At 54.8% G+C, this 13,844-nt stretch overlaps 4 protein-coding genes across 4 annotated transcripts; 1 reads left to right on the top strand and 3 right to left on the bottom strand.

Moving 5' to 3' along the window:
• Positions 1 to 2,766: 2,766 nt before the first annotated feature.
• Positions 2,767 to 3,630, bottom strand: LOC34622418. The gene is made up of 2 exons (XM_022735582.1): positions 3,337 to 3,630; positions 2,767 to 3,021 (listed from the first exon to the last, which is right to left on the bottom strand). Exons 1-2 carry the CDS (start codon positions 3,628 to 3,630, stop codon positions 2,767 to 2,769), a joined length of 549 nt encoding a protein of 182 aa, XP_022587060.1.
• Positions 3,631 to 8,334: 4,704 nt separating this feature from the next.
• LOC34622419 lies at positions 8,335 to 10,451 on the bottom strand (the record flags this gene model as incomplete). Its single annotated transcript, XM_026335765.1, has 3 exons — positions 10,434 to 10,451; positions 8,934 to 9,788; positions 8,335 to 8,706 (listed from the first exon to the last, which is right to left on the bottom strand). Coding segments are annotated over exons 1-3 (1,245 nt in total), but the record flags the coding sequence as incomplete, so codon positions are not given.
• Positions 10,452 to 10,562: 111 nt separating this feature from the next.
• On the top strand, positions 10,563 to 11,759 carry LOC34622420. Its single transcript, XM_026335764.1, has 2 exons — positions 10,563 to 11,249; positions 11,460 to 11,759. The coding sequence occupies exons 1-2, from the start codon at positions 10,563 to 10,565 to the stop codon at positions 11,757 to 11,759; spliced, it is 987 nt and encodes a 328-aa protein (XP_026191549.1).
• A 166-nt stretch (positions 11,760 to 11,925) lies between these two features.
• Positions 11,926 to 13,761, bottom strand: LOC113146930. Its single transcript, XM_026335763.1, has 5 exons — positions 13,639 to 13,761; positions 13,215 to 13,345; positions 12,584 to 12,969; positions 12,050 to 12,075; positions 11,926 to 11,970 (listed from the first exon to the last, which is right to left on the bottom strand). The coding sequence occupies exons 1-5, from the start codon at positions 13,759 to 13,761 to the stop codon at positions 11,926 to 11,928; spliced, it is 711 nt and encodes a 236-aa protein (XP_026191548.1).
• Between the last annotated feature and the right edge of the window lie 83 nt (positions 13,762 to 13,844).

Genomic DNA, 13,844 nt, shown 5'->3' with positions numbered 1-13,844 from the left:
CCTCCACTCTAGTCTATCAAGAGTTATGCAAGAAGCGACCATTTGGCTTGGCTGCCCAAATTTCTGTTTGTTCCAAAGAAGAGTTAGCTCAACACGATACGAAGGAGTGTGATCTGCTCGCGCGCTGTATGCAATGGAAGAAATATGCAGCCAGCCGTGAACGCTTGAAGTGTTTAGAGTGTGCGGCACTGCGCTGCCTAGCTCACCACTTACCTCATGCCGGCACCCTCAGGGGTAAGGGCAGAGGAGGGGGAGAAGCACTTTTCTGAGAACGCGCACTAGCTTTCTGGCAAATCGTGGTGATACTCGATTCGGAGCATGAAGGCCCTCTTTAGGGAGAGCCTTCAGGAGGAGGGTACGCTAGACCGGCGGTTACTGACAATCTAAAGTGCTCGGGTGGCCTTGTGTAACGCTCCCGCTACAGTTTTCGTACGGAGACATTTCACGCAAGACTCCCTGAGAACTCAACAGAAACTTGTTGAGTGCTTTTCAAAAAAGCTTAGATCTTTCCTTGCCAACGCTTCTCAGGCTTGTCGATATAACGCGAGAGGGACAACAGGCTAGGCTGCGTGCAGCTGCATTCCCTAAGTACTCTGGGCAACCACATCTAGTTGCACAAACCAGCCAGCCTGTTGTGCACAAGCACACAGCATTGTGCATTCTTTTATCAAGCCGACATCACCAAATAAGATGTAAGAACAGACAAGCGAGATGGTCAAGCAGTTACGAGTCCTCAATCACACATAACTAGTGTGGTAGATGTCGCACAAGTAGCGCTGGACGCGCTACACGTATCCTTATTTGCGTTTAGCCCTGACGCCTTCAGAGCATCGCTCCTCTTTCGATTTGGTGTCTAGTGAATCTTCGATTTGCAGGACATTAAGATATTGTTGACTTACCTAACGGGTTCACAGCAGCGCCCCGAGCACCACTAGGAGCATCTGAACTAGAATGGTAGTACTCAAGCCTTTAAAAATTGGCCAGGGGGAGTGTATTTGTGGCTCGGTTATTCTGGCACGCTTTGCGCTGTGATTGGGCTAGTTCCAGACAATGAGAATGCATGCTGTGCGCATGCACCATGTGCTGCTGCGTGCCTCTACGTCCAGACTGCTCAAGGTTGCCGCATATCGACTTGCACGGCAGCTGGCTTTTACCCTCGAGCAGGACCTTGTGGGTGATGAGCGCCAGACGAAAGGAGAAAGGCTGTCTCGGAGCGGTACCTAGTTCCTTTCTGTAAGTCTCTAACGAGTCGTTTGGGACTGATAAGAAGTTCCCTGTAGTCAATTTAAGGGGGAGCACTAAACTAGCTTGTGCTTCTTGATGGCGACCTCCCCTTTACCTCGTCTGATGTCTGCGCCTATATAAGCTGGAAGTTACTCGTGCGTCGGCCGCTAATGACATCTCTATGTCTATTCAGCTTCTCGACTGTTAGTCCCCTGCTTTCGCTTCCAGCGCTCTCTGGCTTCTACTTCTGGCTTCCGCCATTCCAACCAGCACATGCACCCCATAGTTTGAATCTCAGTCAAGCATGTGAGTATCAAACTGCAGTCGCGCCTCTCGGCGCTGGCTCAAAACCTTTTAGGGCAAGTCTGCGCCGTCCTTACACGACGCAAGGTCGACACACTATACGGGTCCATTAAAGTGTCTTATGAAGACAGCAGGAACAATGATAATCCATGCAGGAGTACCACACCCCTTAAGTCCCGTTTGATGTGACTGTTTTCCTCACGGATCTCTGTCTAAGACTCGCCAAACCCTCTTTCTGCCTCCCATGCTCATTCAGTTCCCCAAGGGGTTGGGAGTGTAGCTTGTGGTGCAGGGAGGGAGGGAAGGCTGCCTTTTATGTATCCGTGACTGCCCTTTGTTTTCGACGTGCGCGCTGAGGAGGGTCTTTCCAGTCCACTTTGTCGAGCAGCTGTCGCGTGATCCTTGCGCGACCTCCCGTAAGCTTCCAAACGAAGGTGGCCATTGACATCAGACTGGTCAATTTTCCCTGCGGTAATTTTGGGCCAGTCACTGCCAAGCACTTGAGTGGCAACCGCACCCTACAGAAGAGGAGACAGCGGTCCATTTACATCCTTGCGCACTCCCTAGACTCCATTCAACGCTGCAATGCCGGTTGCATTACTATATACTGGATAACTTGGAGGATCCTTACGAGGCACCTAACAGGTCCTCAAAAGGGACTGCTGCGGCACTCTGGCAAAGGGAAAACTCTCCAAGCAGTCCTTTGCTCTTCATGCGTCCAAAGAGCATTCGAACTGCCGAGAAGTCTGAAAACGGAAGCGCAGCGTGCAACTTGACTGCTACTCAAGTACAGTCGAGAATGAAGCTCGTTCGTTTTCCTGTCACGCCGAGTTGGTCTCTCTACAGGGCCGCGTGCGGAGGCCCCTGCATAAATGGAAGGATTCAAAAACCTTGGAAAAGGTGTCTGTCGGCCAGAGCCAGAACATGCAACCCTCTGCTTGCGCCTCTCCCCATGTCCAGCTTTTTCAAGTATAGAAGCAAAACGTTCCGCGGGCTGTTTGTATGAGTCCTTTTGGCCGGGGGCCAATAACGAGTTCCTCTGCAATGAGTGCTGTGAGAAGAAGGCAGCTTCATAGTGACTAGCTGGCAAAAAACACCCCCTAAAACGGAAAACCAACTCTTCAGACATACCCTAAGGAACCTGTAGTGTATGCTGCATGGTGAGGAGGCTCAGGCGTTGCCGTTCTGAAGGCGGGGCCCCCGCCTCGCCCCCAGTATCGTCGGACTCCTCAAGCATATTTACACTTCCTCATCGAGTGTCTTGGCAGCTTTTCCCTTGCCTGCCTCGATTTGCTTGTAGGTCTTGAACTCACACCCGTTGCCGCCAGCCTTGAAGACGCAGGCAGCTGACCAGAAAAGATTGGCAAACCCAAAGACCACACCGATGGTAAAAAGCTGCGTAAGGGAAGAGGTGACCATTACCCACTGAAATTCGATCGTGCCGTCCGACAGGCCGCGCCCCCAGTGGACCCAATCGATGATAAAAGCAATTAACTGAGCAGAAATTATGCACGACGCACACACTCTGAAGGCCATGTTTGATGCCTTGAGGAGACCCCTAGAAATTCACTACAAGCATGGCCAGCACAGTTGCAAACGTTCGCCGAGCAGAGGGGAGGCAGATACGCCAATGCAACTGCCTGTGCCTCTGCGCTAAAGCTAATCTACAAGGCAAAGCGTTTACTACCGGCATCGATGCATTAGGGCGATCCGCGTTGTGAGACATTTTCCGGTGTCAGCGCTCTACCCCCACAGCAGTGGCACAAATCGCAAGCCAGCCAAACTACAATAGCGCCTCATAAGCCCCACCTTGAAGAGGCCATTGGCCAGAGTCACGATGAAGGCCACGAACGTGAAGAGGTAGGCAATAAGTCCAAGCTTGAGGAACCCGAGACCAACGCACAGGCATACGTAGCCCCCAATGACCGCATTGATGATGCCACCCACGAACTGCGTCTCGGAATAAGGGATTGTCTGTTTTGCTTGATATATGTCCAAGCCGCCAATGACGCCGAAGTAGGCCGCGATTATCAAAAGGCCTATTGCCAAGTTGAAGCAGCAGCAGCTCTTCTCTCCGGCTGGATTGCAGCACAGCTGACACATCTTGAAGAGGCTCGTGACGAGGAACAAATGCCTAGGAACTTACGGATGGGGTTTACGCCTCGATGCTGGCACTTTGACAAGTTTGCTGCTAGCGGTCACTCGAGTTGGGGTGGCCTCGGGGCACCAGCGGAAATCAGAAGCAAAAAGGGGCTGTCTTTACATTTTCTGCGGCAGAAAATTAATTAAAGGAGTAGAGTTAAAGTTTAAAGCACAGGACATAGGAAGTGGTCATACGGAATTTCGCTGCTGTGTGCGTGAGACTCCACCACTAGCTGAGTCAGGCTGGCAGCACCCAAGCTTCCCGCTTTCATTGCTACTTGTCTTATTTGGGACCCCCCCGTAGTGCATGCATGAAACTATTGTTTTGCTTTTGGTGCTGCCTACGGCTTGGCAGAAATCCTATTTCTTGGAGGTTCTGCCAGGAAGTGGTGAACCACCCTCGATAGCCAGTTCCGATATGAACGCCTGAGCCTGATTGTTTCTTACACACTTATTTCTGCGATTGCTTCTCCTGTTTTTGTATGCGTGATTTGTTACACGTATTGTGCAAAGGAATGAGTCGATCCTGAGCTGTGCAACGGTTTTAGATTACTCCCCATGCAAGGGGAGTCCAGTGACTATCTTCGCATCCAATATTCTCTGTACCTTCATGCTGCTAAATACGAAACTTTTTCACAGTTAAGAGGCTACCATGCACTGGTGTCCCTTGTGCCGTTGCTGGTGGCACGCCATGCTCTGAGATCGCGTAGTTGAAGCGCTCGCTTGCCGGTGTGTGCAGTGCCTGGGTGGTGGCTCAAGCACCGCCATGATGGTTTATAGTGCGCCAGTTTTCGCTCAATCAGTGATTAGGTTAGCATTTCCTCTATTGCCTGGCTGTTCGTCCACTGCAAGTGGTGCGGAGCACGGTGGGCCCCAAAAGGGGAAAACGTGCACTGGACGCCTGTGCGTTCCGCTACTGCGAGCTGTTGTGCCGGAACGCCACGAATACTCTTCAGATGGTGTAGATACTTTTATATTGGCTGTCTCGCCTGGCAGGCCATGAAGCCCAGTGGATGAAGGTTATCGGGAGGGGGCTGAGTGAAAAACCCCTCCTGATGGCTTGATGAGCAGACCCTTTGTCCCCCAAACCTAGCAAAACTTGAAGAAACAATAGATGACTTTCTTCCAGAAAAGCTCGCCACTATTTTGCCATCACACACCGCAGGGTACCACCCAAGAAAGGTGGGCTCTTGCTGTATGGAATTAACCAGTGACAGCGTATACGCATAGTCAAGTCGGAGTCCATTCGTTGACCACACCCCAACAATGAGTATCTAGCGAGGAAGACACTGCTGCAGTGTGCTTGGCCCACTGTAGACACCGCTTTTCATGGATCCACATGCTGCTTACCGTAGGGCTTAACGAAGTTCCGGGTTTGCCGCCTCCTTTTGTGATTTTGTTGCTGGTGTCCACGTAGGATTAGGGCGCTACAAGGAAGAAAATTTATCACTTACTTATTGCACGTTGCTGTTTTCTGCGGAGGGTACAACCCTTCTTACTCTTCTAACCACGTACGTCACACGGGTACTGGCTTACCGTTAAAATATTACTTGAATACAGTCATAACCGTGACAGAACTATCATGGCAAGTACCCCCCCGTGGCAAGCGGAATACGCTCGTCAAGGTGTGCTGCAGCCGTCATCCAAGAAAATGAATGCTTTCCCATTTGAAACCTACGTGCCCAACGCACCGTTCCAGTTCTTTGTTTCCCCTCATATCGATTTTCTACCCCGAAACATTTCGTGCGATTGACTAAGCGAAGCTGGTAGATAAGCTGATGACGTGAGAATGGATTTGCACGTATTTCTGTATCATTTTCAATCGAGTTCGATGTTTAAGTAGTTGAAGTCAGGCAAGCCTTTTTTCAGCCTTTCTGAGCGCTCTGTGCTTCCTTTTTTTGGGCCTTTGAGATAAATATCCACAACGCTCCTCAAAAAGTCGCCCGAATTCGATTATCAGCTCACAGCACTCGCCCATGTCTCAGTATGCGAACCACCGTACACGCCCAAAAATTTTAGCCGGAAGAACGCAATGAGCGAAAACCAAGCTTCGTAGCGGATTGAGTAGTGACAGCACCAATATTCACGAGCTAGCCAGATGGAGGCAGGCATCCAAGGTCTCAGAACCCGCATTGACGAAATCAAATAGGCACATCGGGATGATGAGCTGTGTGAAGACTTCGGGCTCTCAGGGGTGCACAACAGAAGAACTATGAACAACGGAGAGAGTGTGCCAAAAGGCGCAGCACATACCGTTCCAGGTACCAAACGAGTGATTTCAACCTTGCTCGAAAAAGTGGAAAATCACCAATGGCCTTAGCTGCAAAATTATCGAAGCGACTTCAAGCCACTATATTCAAGGTGGAGAAAGCCTCATACTTGGTAGAGTCAAGGCCTGATGCCTTCTGCCGTACAACTCTTGAAACTAACTATGCACACGTTAAACGTTTCCTTTTACTGATAGTCTAGGAAAGCGTCGGTTTGCGCAATCGGGAATAAGCTGGGCCGGGTAATCACGGATGAGCCGGTGTGTGTTCAGGAACTTTGCAAGTGGTGGCTTGCTTACTGCGCCTCCTCTTACAACATAGTACATACTCCCCCGCACAAGATTTACATGTTCTTTCTGCAGAGTGAACAATACACTATGCGTGGTATCTCACGATGCGCATGTGCGCCATCGAAAGTTTATCCCGAAACGCAGTTGTGGTACAGTACAAGGCTACGCTGCAGGAAAGGAACATGTATATCCTCATGGCTGGAGGACAAATCTACAGGCACATGAGATGGAGAGACAGCAGCTGGTCTTATTATGTGTAGTCTGTTTTTGCTTGCATCATTACCAAGACTGTGGTTGCACTGTGCGCAGTGTACATGCCCTTAAAGAGTGCATGTCATTCTGGCACCTGCTATCCACTCTGGGGGATATGCACACGCTGTAGCAGCCAACACATACTCTCTCTGTAGGATCCGATTCCAAAGAACCAGCTTGGCTTGCCGATCAGTGTGCCTTTTCCGATGGATGGCGGGGCAGAACAGCGGGCAGCAGAGGGCTCTTTCTGCGTCCAGCGCGGCGAGTAAAGACCCCCGTTGATGATCGAATGTATCCACACTGAATTGCTCTAGAGGCCACTCTACCTGAGGCTCAAAATAAGCAGCTCTCTAAAAGAATAATGAAAAATTCGAGAACCTTTAAAGCAAGCTTCCCGTGCCGTCATAACAATGTATCGCGCGTGTACAGCTACTGCCGACCTGAGCCATAGAGCACGAGGCGCCACAGAAGTGACCAGCGTACAGTCTTAAGGGGCAGGACACCATGAGGGACTATGCACGGCCCGTTCGTTCACGCGCACCGTAGGCTTGAAGATACAGCTCTTATTTACGATCGCTCCACTTCTCCCGAATGTCTATCCGCAGTCCCTCCTCCTTTAGGCCGAACCGCGACACTGCCCGCGGGCAGCAGTATAGCGCGATCAGGGGAGCCACATCTAAACAACTCTGAAATCTAGCTAGTTCTAGCAGAGGCATAGTTCGGTGCAGCAGGGGATCAACAAAGCACAGGGGGGTCAGCCTTCAGCCTCCCCAAGTAAATCCCTTCCAGCCTGGTGGGCCTGTCGAGCACAGCAAAACAGCCAAAGGGATCATTCTCGGGGAGACGGGTGACACGAGTGCCGCTGGAGGCTCTGGGTGTCTATCCAGTGCTCTACGATACTTCCGCGGAGCGGCCGCCGGGAAGGGAGTTTCAGACGGAGGTGTACAGACCGTGCTGTTAACAGGACGTTGCGGCATTGAACCCGAGCCAATACGCCAAGGGACAGAACGAGGAACAAGGACAGTCATTTTGAGGGCTCTTGTGTATACCGCTGATGCCACAGCAGCGAAGGCGCCCGTTTGAAGCTTCCATTTCGAACTCTGTGAGGTGCAAGCGCCTGCCCCACGTCATGCTCAGATCGAAAAAGCGGAGCAAGCTCTAGGCTTTGGACCACTTCGAGCACGTGCGCGCGCATCAGTGACCCCCTAGAGTGCCTCCCCCGTCTACTTCCCTCTCCCCCCTCTCGCTTCTCCGCCTACTACGGAGGAGCTGTTGAGAGACTGCGTGCAAGCTCCTCGGGAGTAAGTTCTAGGCACCCAGTGATGCGCAGGAGTGAGGGACCCTCTAGAAGATGAGAATCTCGAAGCATCTTTTAGGAGTTGCGAAGATGCGAACTAGAGCCCTCCCGAACAAGGAGAGTAGCGCGCTTGCGTGGAAGCGACAGGTGCTGGAGCGCTCATGAAAAAAGAAAAATGAGGGGGATGGGAGCAGTGGACATGATGTGGCCAGGAAGCGGAGCCAGAGCAGCCTTCCCCCCTCCCCCTCGCCAAAAGGTCGAGGACGAGGCAAGAGGGCAGCGTGAAAACGGCGAAAGAGTGCGCAGCAGCGATGCGCTGGCAATACGCAGACGTGTGGAAGTGCAGCGTTTCCCTAGAGAATACGGCAACTAGGCTTAGAAAAGAGGATGCCTCTACAGAGACTGAAGTTCGCCACGAAGGAGCCAAGGCTAAAGGGAAAGCCCGCACGGCACGAAGTCTCAGAGGGCAGGTGTATAACAGTCCCTGCTGCGTCTCACGCGCTGAAACGCGCTATCCACCACACGATCTGCAGCTCTCTGCTCCCTTGTCGCTGCTGCTGTCGTTGTTGCCACTGCTGTGGCTCAAGCCCAATAGGCGCAGCCACGGCAACGCCTCGGGAGTATCCGCCTCTTGCAGCAGCAGTGCAGCGGCAGCAGCGATGTCTCCTCGTGTTGTGAGTTTCAAGTTTTCTCGGCTGTCGCCGCTCAACACAACGGCGCACGCTGAGTCTCTGGCTTGTGCTGCCGCGCTTGCTGCTGAGTTCGGCAGCAGTTGCAAGAGGGAGACATCATCTGTAATGCCTTGCAGGATCGCGTCAATCTCCTGGAGGCGTTTTTGGTGCTGCGGTGACGTTTGTTGTAGCTGCTGCTGCTCATGCTGCAACGCGAAGAGCTCGGCGAAGGCCTGAAGCAGCACGTCAAGTCTCAGCACCTGCACCATACACACACAAAAAGAGACGCGCGCAACGAATCCAACGAAATTGCTGTGGCATGCAGCTGCCGACTCACTCAGAGCCAGCGAGGGCAGCGGCAGCGCACACGAGGCCCCTACTGGAGAGCCGTCTTCCCTGCGGAAGAGATGTGGCAGCCGGCACAAGTAGCAGCCGCAGCTTCTGCTGCTGAGGGAGGAGTACAGACAGAGAGACAGCGCGACTGCACCTGGGGAGTTTGTGCTAGCAGGGTGTCTCCGCGAGGTAGATGGCCATACACGCCTGCCTTTGGCGTTCCTAGCTTCACGGTGTCTGTTGCTGCTGAGCACACGACTGCGGAGCTTCTTGATGCAGCAGAAGCAGCAGCAACTGCGGCTCCTGCTGCTGTGGGGGGCATGCAAGGCCGGGCTGCATCGTGCACCAGTACGTACACCCCGCGCGGCGTTTTCTGCTGCTGGTCTTGTTGCTGAGAGCGAACTATTCGAAGGAATTCGAGAGCTCTTTGTCTGCGAGCTGCAGGGGTTTGCGCACAATTCTGGAGCCCCTGCTGGCTGCGCCTTTCCCCCTGCTGATGCTTTTCTTCTTCGTCCTTGTGTTGCTCTTGCTGCTCCTGAAGGTGCATGCAGACTTGCTCTACCCCGTGCCAAACGGACTCCCACCGCTCCTCGCCTGGCGACGCAAATAAAAAGGCACAGGATTGCTGCTGCTGCTGCTGAAACCTCTCAAAAACGGGCAAGAGACGATGCCTGTACTGCGGCGCGGCAACAACGACCATACCCTCTAAAATGAAGGTGTTACTGCCGCTGCAGGTGTCACTGCTGTTGCAGCTGTTGATGGAAAGGAGCTTAGCAGCCGAGATGGAGGCTGCGTCTGTCCCCCACAGCAGCGGCTGGAATTGTTTCGGCTGCAGTCCGCCGCAGCGCCTCCCTATACCCCCGGAAGCCAGCACAATATACACGTGCACGCCTTCAGCTGCTGAAACGCCTTCACCCGACGTCGAGGCTTGCACCGGTGGGGTTGCTGCTGCCCGTACTGCTGCTGACGGCGGCAAGAGCCTGCCCGTGCTTCCAGGAAGCGCGGCTGGCTGCAGCAGGGAGGGGGGCGCCTCAGGAAGGCAGGAGAGGGAGGCGACTGGGGGTTGTTGCTGCGTTCTTCGCAAGGCACTGGCCGTGAGTTGCTCTCCAGACGGGAGCAGCAGCAGCAGCAGCAGTAGCTGCAGCAGCAGCTGCTGCTGCAGCACGACGATCTGCGCCAAAGCCCGCTGCATGGGGGCCCCTGCCGGTGGCATGAAGCGCAGAGGGACTGGGGGCCCCAGGGGCCCCCGACACCGCGAAGACAGAGACTGGTGCGAATAGACGCAGGCGTGTTCAGAGGGGGGACAGTAGCGGGCAGAAAGACGCATGAGCACGCGAATATATTTCGTTCTTCCTTAGGAAGACTACGAGAAAGATCCCCGAAGAAGCCGTGCAGCAGCCTTGAAACCCTCGTGTGTTTCCCTCGCACCGGGGGGAGGGGTGGGGCTGGGAGGGGCCCCCGGAGGGGGCCCCTCCCAGCGGGGGTGGTGATGTGCATAGGCATGCAATGAGTGGAATATGTCGTCTTGGGGCATTAGAAATGTGAAAAAAGATCTTTTGGGGTCCTGCAGCAGCTTTGAGGGTTTTTGATCCTGAGGAAGCGGCTCAGAAGTGAGTGCCTCTCCGCGCTAGCTGCGCTGTCTGTACAGTCCAGCGGCTGGCGCCTTGCGCATTCCGCCTTTCGGCGTAAGAGCGCTGCTCTCGGTGGCAACGGAAGGCTGTGCGTGGAGGGTCGGGAAGGACTGAGAGAGAGCGACAGCAGTCTACAGCCTCATCATGCCTCGATGTCTCCAGCCGAGTATGCAGAAGGCCGCTTGCCCCTGTGGGAAGCGATTCCGCGCCTTCGTACGTTTGGCGCACGTGTTTTCGCTGCAGCGAGATCCGCCGCAGCATCCGGCTGGTCAGGGGGTTCCGTGGCTGCAGGCCTGTGGATACCGTCACTCAGTGCCGCTTGCCTCTTCCTCTACAACGGCCGTTGCTGGACGCGACTTGGCACGCAGTTCTGCCTCAAGCCGCCCTCCACAGGGAGCCGCGCCGACTCCGCGGCGTCGCTGCAGCAGGAGGCAGCAGCAAGGCGCGCTTCTGAGGCGCCTGCGCCCGCCGAGATGAGGAACGTGGTGTTGCTGTATCCGTGGGATTTTCCTGCCGCGTCAGAGTGCTGCTCGCTGCTGCTGATCCACGCGGATACGGGGCAGTTTGTTCATCCGCTGCAGCAGCAACAGAAGATAAGCGGGTGTCAACGTGAGGCGGGCTGCGCCAGCTGCGACGACGCATCCCCAGGTGCCGGCCTTGGGGTGTACGTACACCTGAGGAAATGGGGAGTCAAGGTGCGCTCCGCACCGGCGGCTGCTGCCGCTCTTCCGGCCTTGTCGGTGTCTGCGGACGTCCTTAAAAGCCTCGAAGGCGATGCAGCCGTTGCCGCAGCAGCTCTGGCCGTGCCGAAGCGGCAGGAAGGGGCGGCTGCAGCAGCGGCTGCCGCTGCGAAACTCCCCTGCAGCTACTGCTGTTCAGCTGTCAAGAGACTGCCGTGGGTTGCAGTGCGGCAGCAGCTGCATGGCCCCTCGGAAGAGCAGGAGGACGTCCTCAGCAGAGAGCCTGGCACCAGCAGCAACAGTGATGAGGAATCAAGCAGATTTCCAGCCAGGAAACGCCGGCTCCTCCCGCTCAATGAACGCAACAAGGAGAGCGGCGGGAGCAACACCATTCCCGTGTTTTCATGCCCCGCAGATGGTAGTGCATTGGAGGCAGTCCTCTCGCTCCCGTTTGGGGAGGCCTCCTGCTCCTCAGCAGCAGCAGGGAAGGCTAAGGAGGAAGAGCGACTTGCGCTTGGAGAGGCGCTGTGCCTTTCTCCGCGAAACAAGCGATCGCCCTCGACTGCAGCCGCGGCAGCCTCCGGAGAGCTGCTCCTGGCCGTGCAGTCCGCCCGTTCCTGTAATTTGCTGCAATGCACTGAGGCTTTTCGGCTAGATACTGCCCCGTGAACCCTTTTGACCAAAGTCGGCAGCCACCTAACGAGCTAGCTAGCGAGCTAGCTAGCGGACTAGGCCCCTTGTTACGTGTGGCTAGCTAGGCAGGCAGACTGGAGCAAGAGCTGCGCTTAGGAAGGGCCTCAGCGCAGAGCGCATTGGCGCAAGAGGAAACCCTTCCTCAATGAGCTTTGCCTCCCCTAATAGAGCTGTTTTGCGTACTCAGCTGACTACCCCGAGAAAGCACATACTGGCGACTCTGCAACTGAGACGCCCCCGTGGCAGGCAGCTGCTCGCCGAATCGCATGTGCTGCCGCAGCAAAAGCTACTGCTCTACTACCCACGCAACACGCAAAGAGGTCGGCACATGCAGCGCCTACAAAAAAATGGCCGCAACGCAACTGCGGCAAAAGAAGGCTTGCAGCCATTTCAACGCCAAATCCTATGAGGAACCGCTGCTGCCTAAAGGCAAGGAGGGGGCAAAGGGAGGCGTGGGGAGCCTGTGGGCGCGAACGTTTGGTATCTTTTCTTTCCTCTGCTCTTTTAAGAGCGCGATCAGAATGCAACATGGAAGACGGCTTTCTCGACTTCGCAGTAAAAAACGCCGCTCTGGACTAGAAGCAGCACGAGCAGTCGAACGGGCATTGTGGTGTATTTCCACCTTGACCTGAAGCAGCAACAGCAGCGCAAGCGGCAGCGCGAACGAATCAGTCTCCGATTTCGTTGTGCTACTGCTCCCTTAGCTGAAGCCTTAGTAGGGGGCAAGCGAAGAGGGGCCTTCAGCAACACGCCGCGCACGCAGCAGCAGGGAGGAGAAGAAAACAGAGCGTAGGTGTTACCAATTTTGAGCTCCTCAAGCGAGTATATAGGCAAACCGTCAGTGGTTCTCTTCCGAAGTCCAGCAGCAGCAACTCCCGGTGGGGGTTGCTGCTGCTTTTGCTGCTCCCCCTTCTTGTGTTTCTTCTTCTTCTGCTGCTGCCAAAGCATCCGCTGCCGTTGCCGCTCCCGCTCAACCTTCTGCTGCTGTTGCCGCTGCTGCTGTGCCGCCTTGAGGGGTGCAAAGAGGGCATCGATGTCACGCTTGCTGCTGATGCTGCTGCTGCTGTTGCTGCTGCTGCTGTTGCTGCTGCTGTTGCTGCTGTTGCTGCTGTTGCTGTTCCCCCTCGCTGCTCCCCGTGCTGCTAGTTCTGCGGGTGCTGGTTTCTTCTTGTTGCTGCCGGCATGGCTGTTTTCCGAAGCTGTTTGGGTACCGCTCTTGTGTACAGGCAGCAGCTGCTGCTTCCTCTTTTTCTTCCGCTGCTGCTGGTCCTTCCCCAATGGGGGCCTCCTCTTGGACTGCATGGCTGCTGCCGCTCCTTCTGCTGCTGCCACTTGCGAGTCACCCTGCCCAAAAGGCGGCAGATGCAGAGTATACACCGCAAGCCGGAGACAAGGAGCTCGTTTGTGTAGGAACTCGCAACTAGTTACCACCGCTCTGTGTCTGTATGCCCGCCTGTCTGTCTGTTACCCGCCTGGGATTGGAGGCCAAGGGGCCCCTTTCCGCCTCCTGTTGCACCGCAAAAGAAACGTGCTGGGTTTTTACCCATAAACAACCTTAGTTCCTCAAAAAAATTCGAGAAAAAAGCCATCTCTTCATAGCCTGGCTTGCAAAGGGCCCCCAGCGTAGTGTCCTCCCGCAGCCGCTGCTGCTGCTGGCGTCCATTCGACGCAAGTCGCGCGAAGTGCTCCTGGGCAGCAGCAGCAGCAAACCAGCCGCAAATACACACGAAATACATATTTCATACGGCAAGAGATCTCATTTTGGGGGGAGATCGCAGCGGCACCGCCTCCAGTAGCATCTGCCTTGGGGTGTATGTAGCAGAGTACAAGACTCGGTTGTACGTACAGCCCGCACGGCATCAGCGCACATAACGACCACACCACCAGCGCCAACCCCCCTACAAGCGCCATATTTACCTGTCGATATTATAACAGGACGTATTTCTGAGGCGGCAGAAGGAGCAGTGGCCACAGCCATCAGCCCCCTGCAGTGTCATTGGTAACCACTGGAGATATCGCCGGTCGGTAGTACCTGCAGCAGTTGCTGCAGCAGATGCAGCA

The sequence above is a fragment of the Cyclospora cayetanensis genome, unplaced genomic scaffold (genome assembly GCF_002999335.1).
Source record: "Cyclospora cayetanensis isolate NF1_C8 unplaced genomic scaffold, CcayRef3 CcayRef3_contig_8, whole genome shotgun sequence".
In the NCBI taxonomy this organism is placed as follows: Eukaryota; Apicomplexa; class Conoidasida; order Eucoccidiorida; family Eimeriidae; genus Cyclospora; species Cyclospora cayetanensis.
The sequence above is the reverse complement of the archived record's forward strand: the minus strand, read 5'-3'. Positions and strand labels throughout refer to the sequence as shown.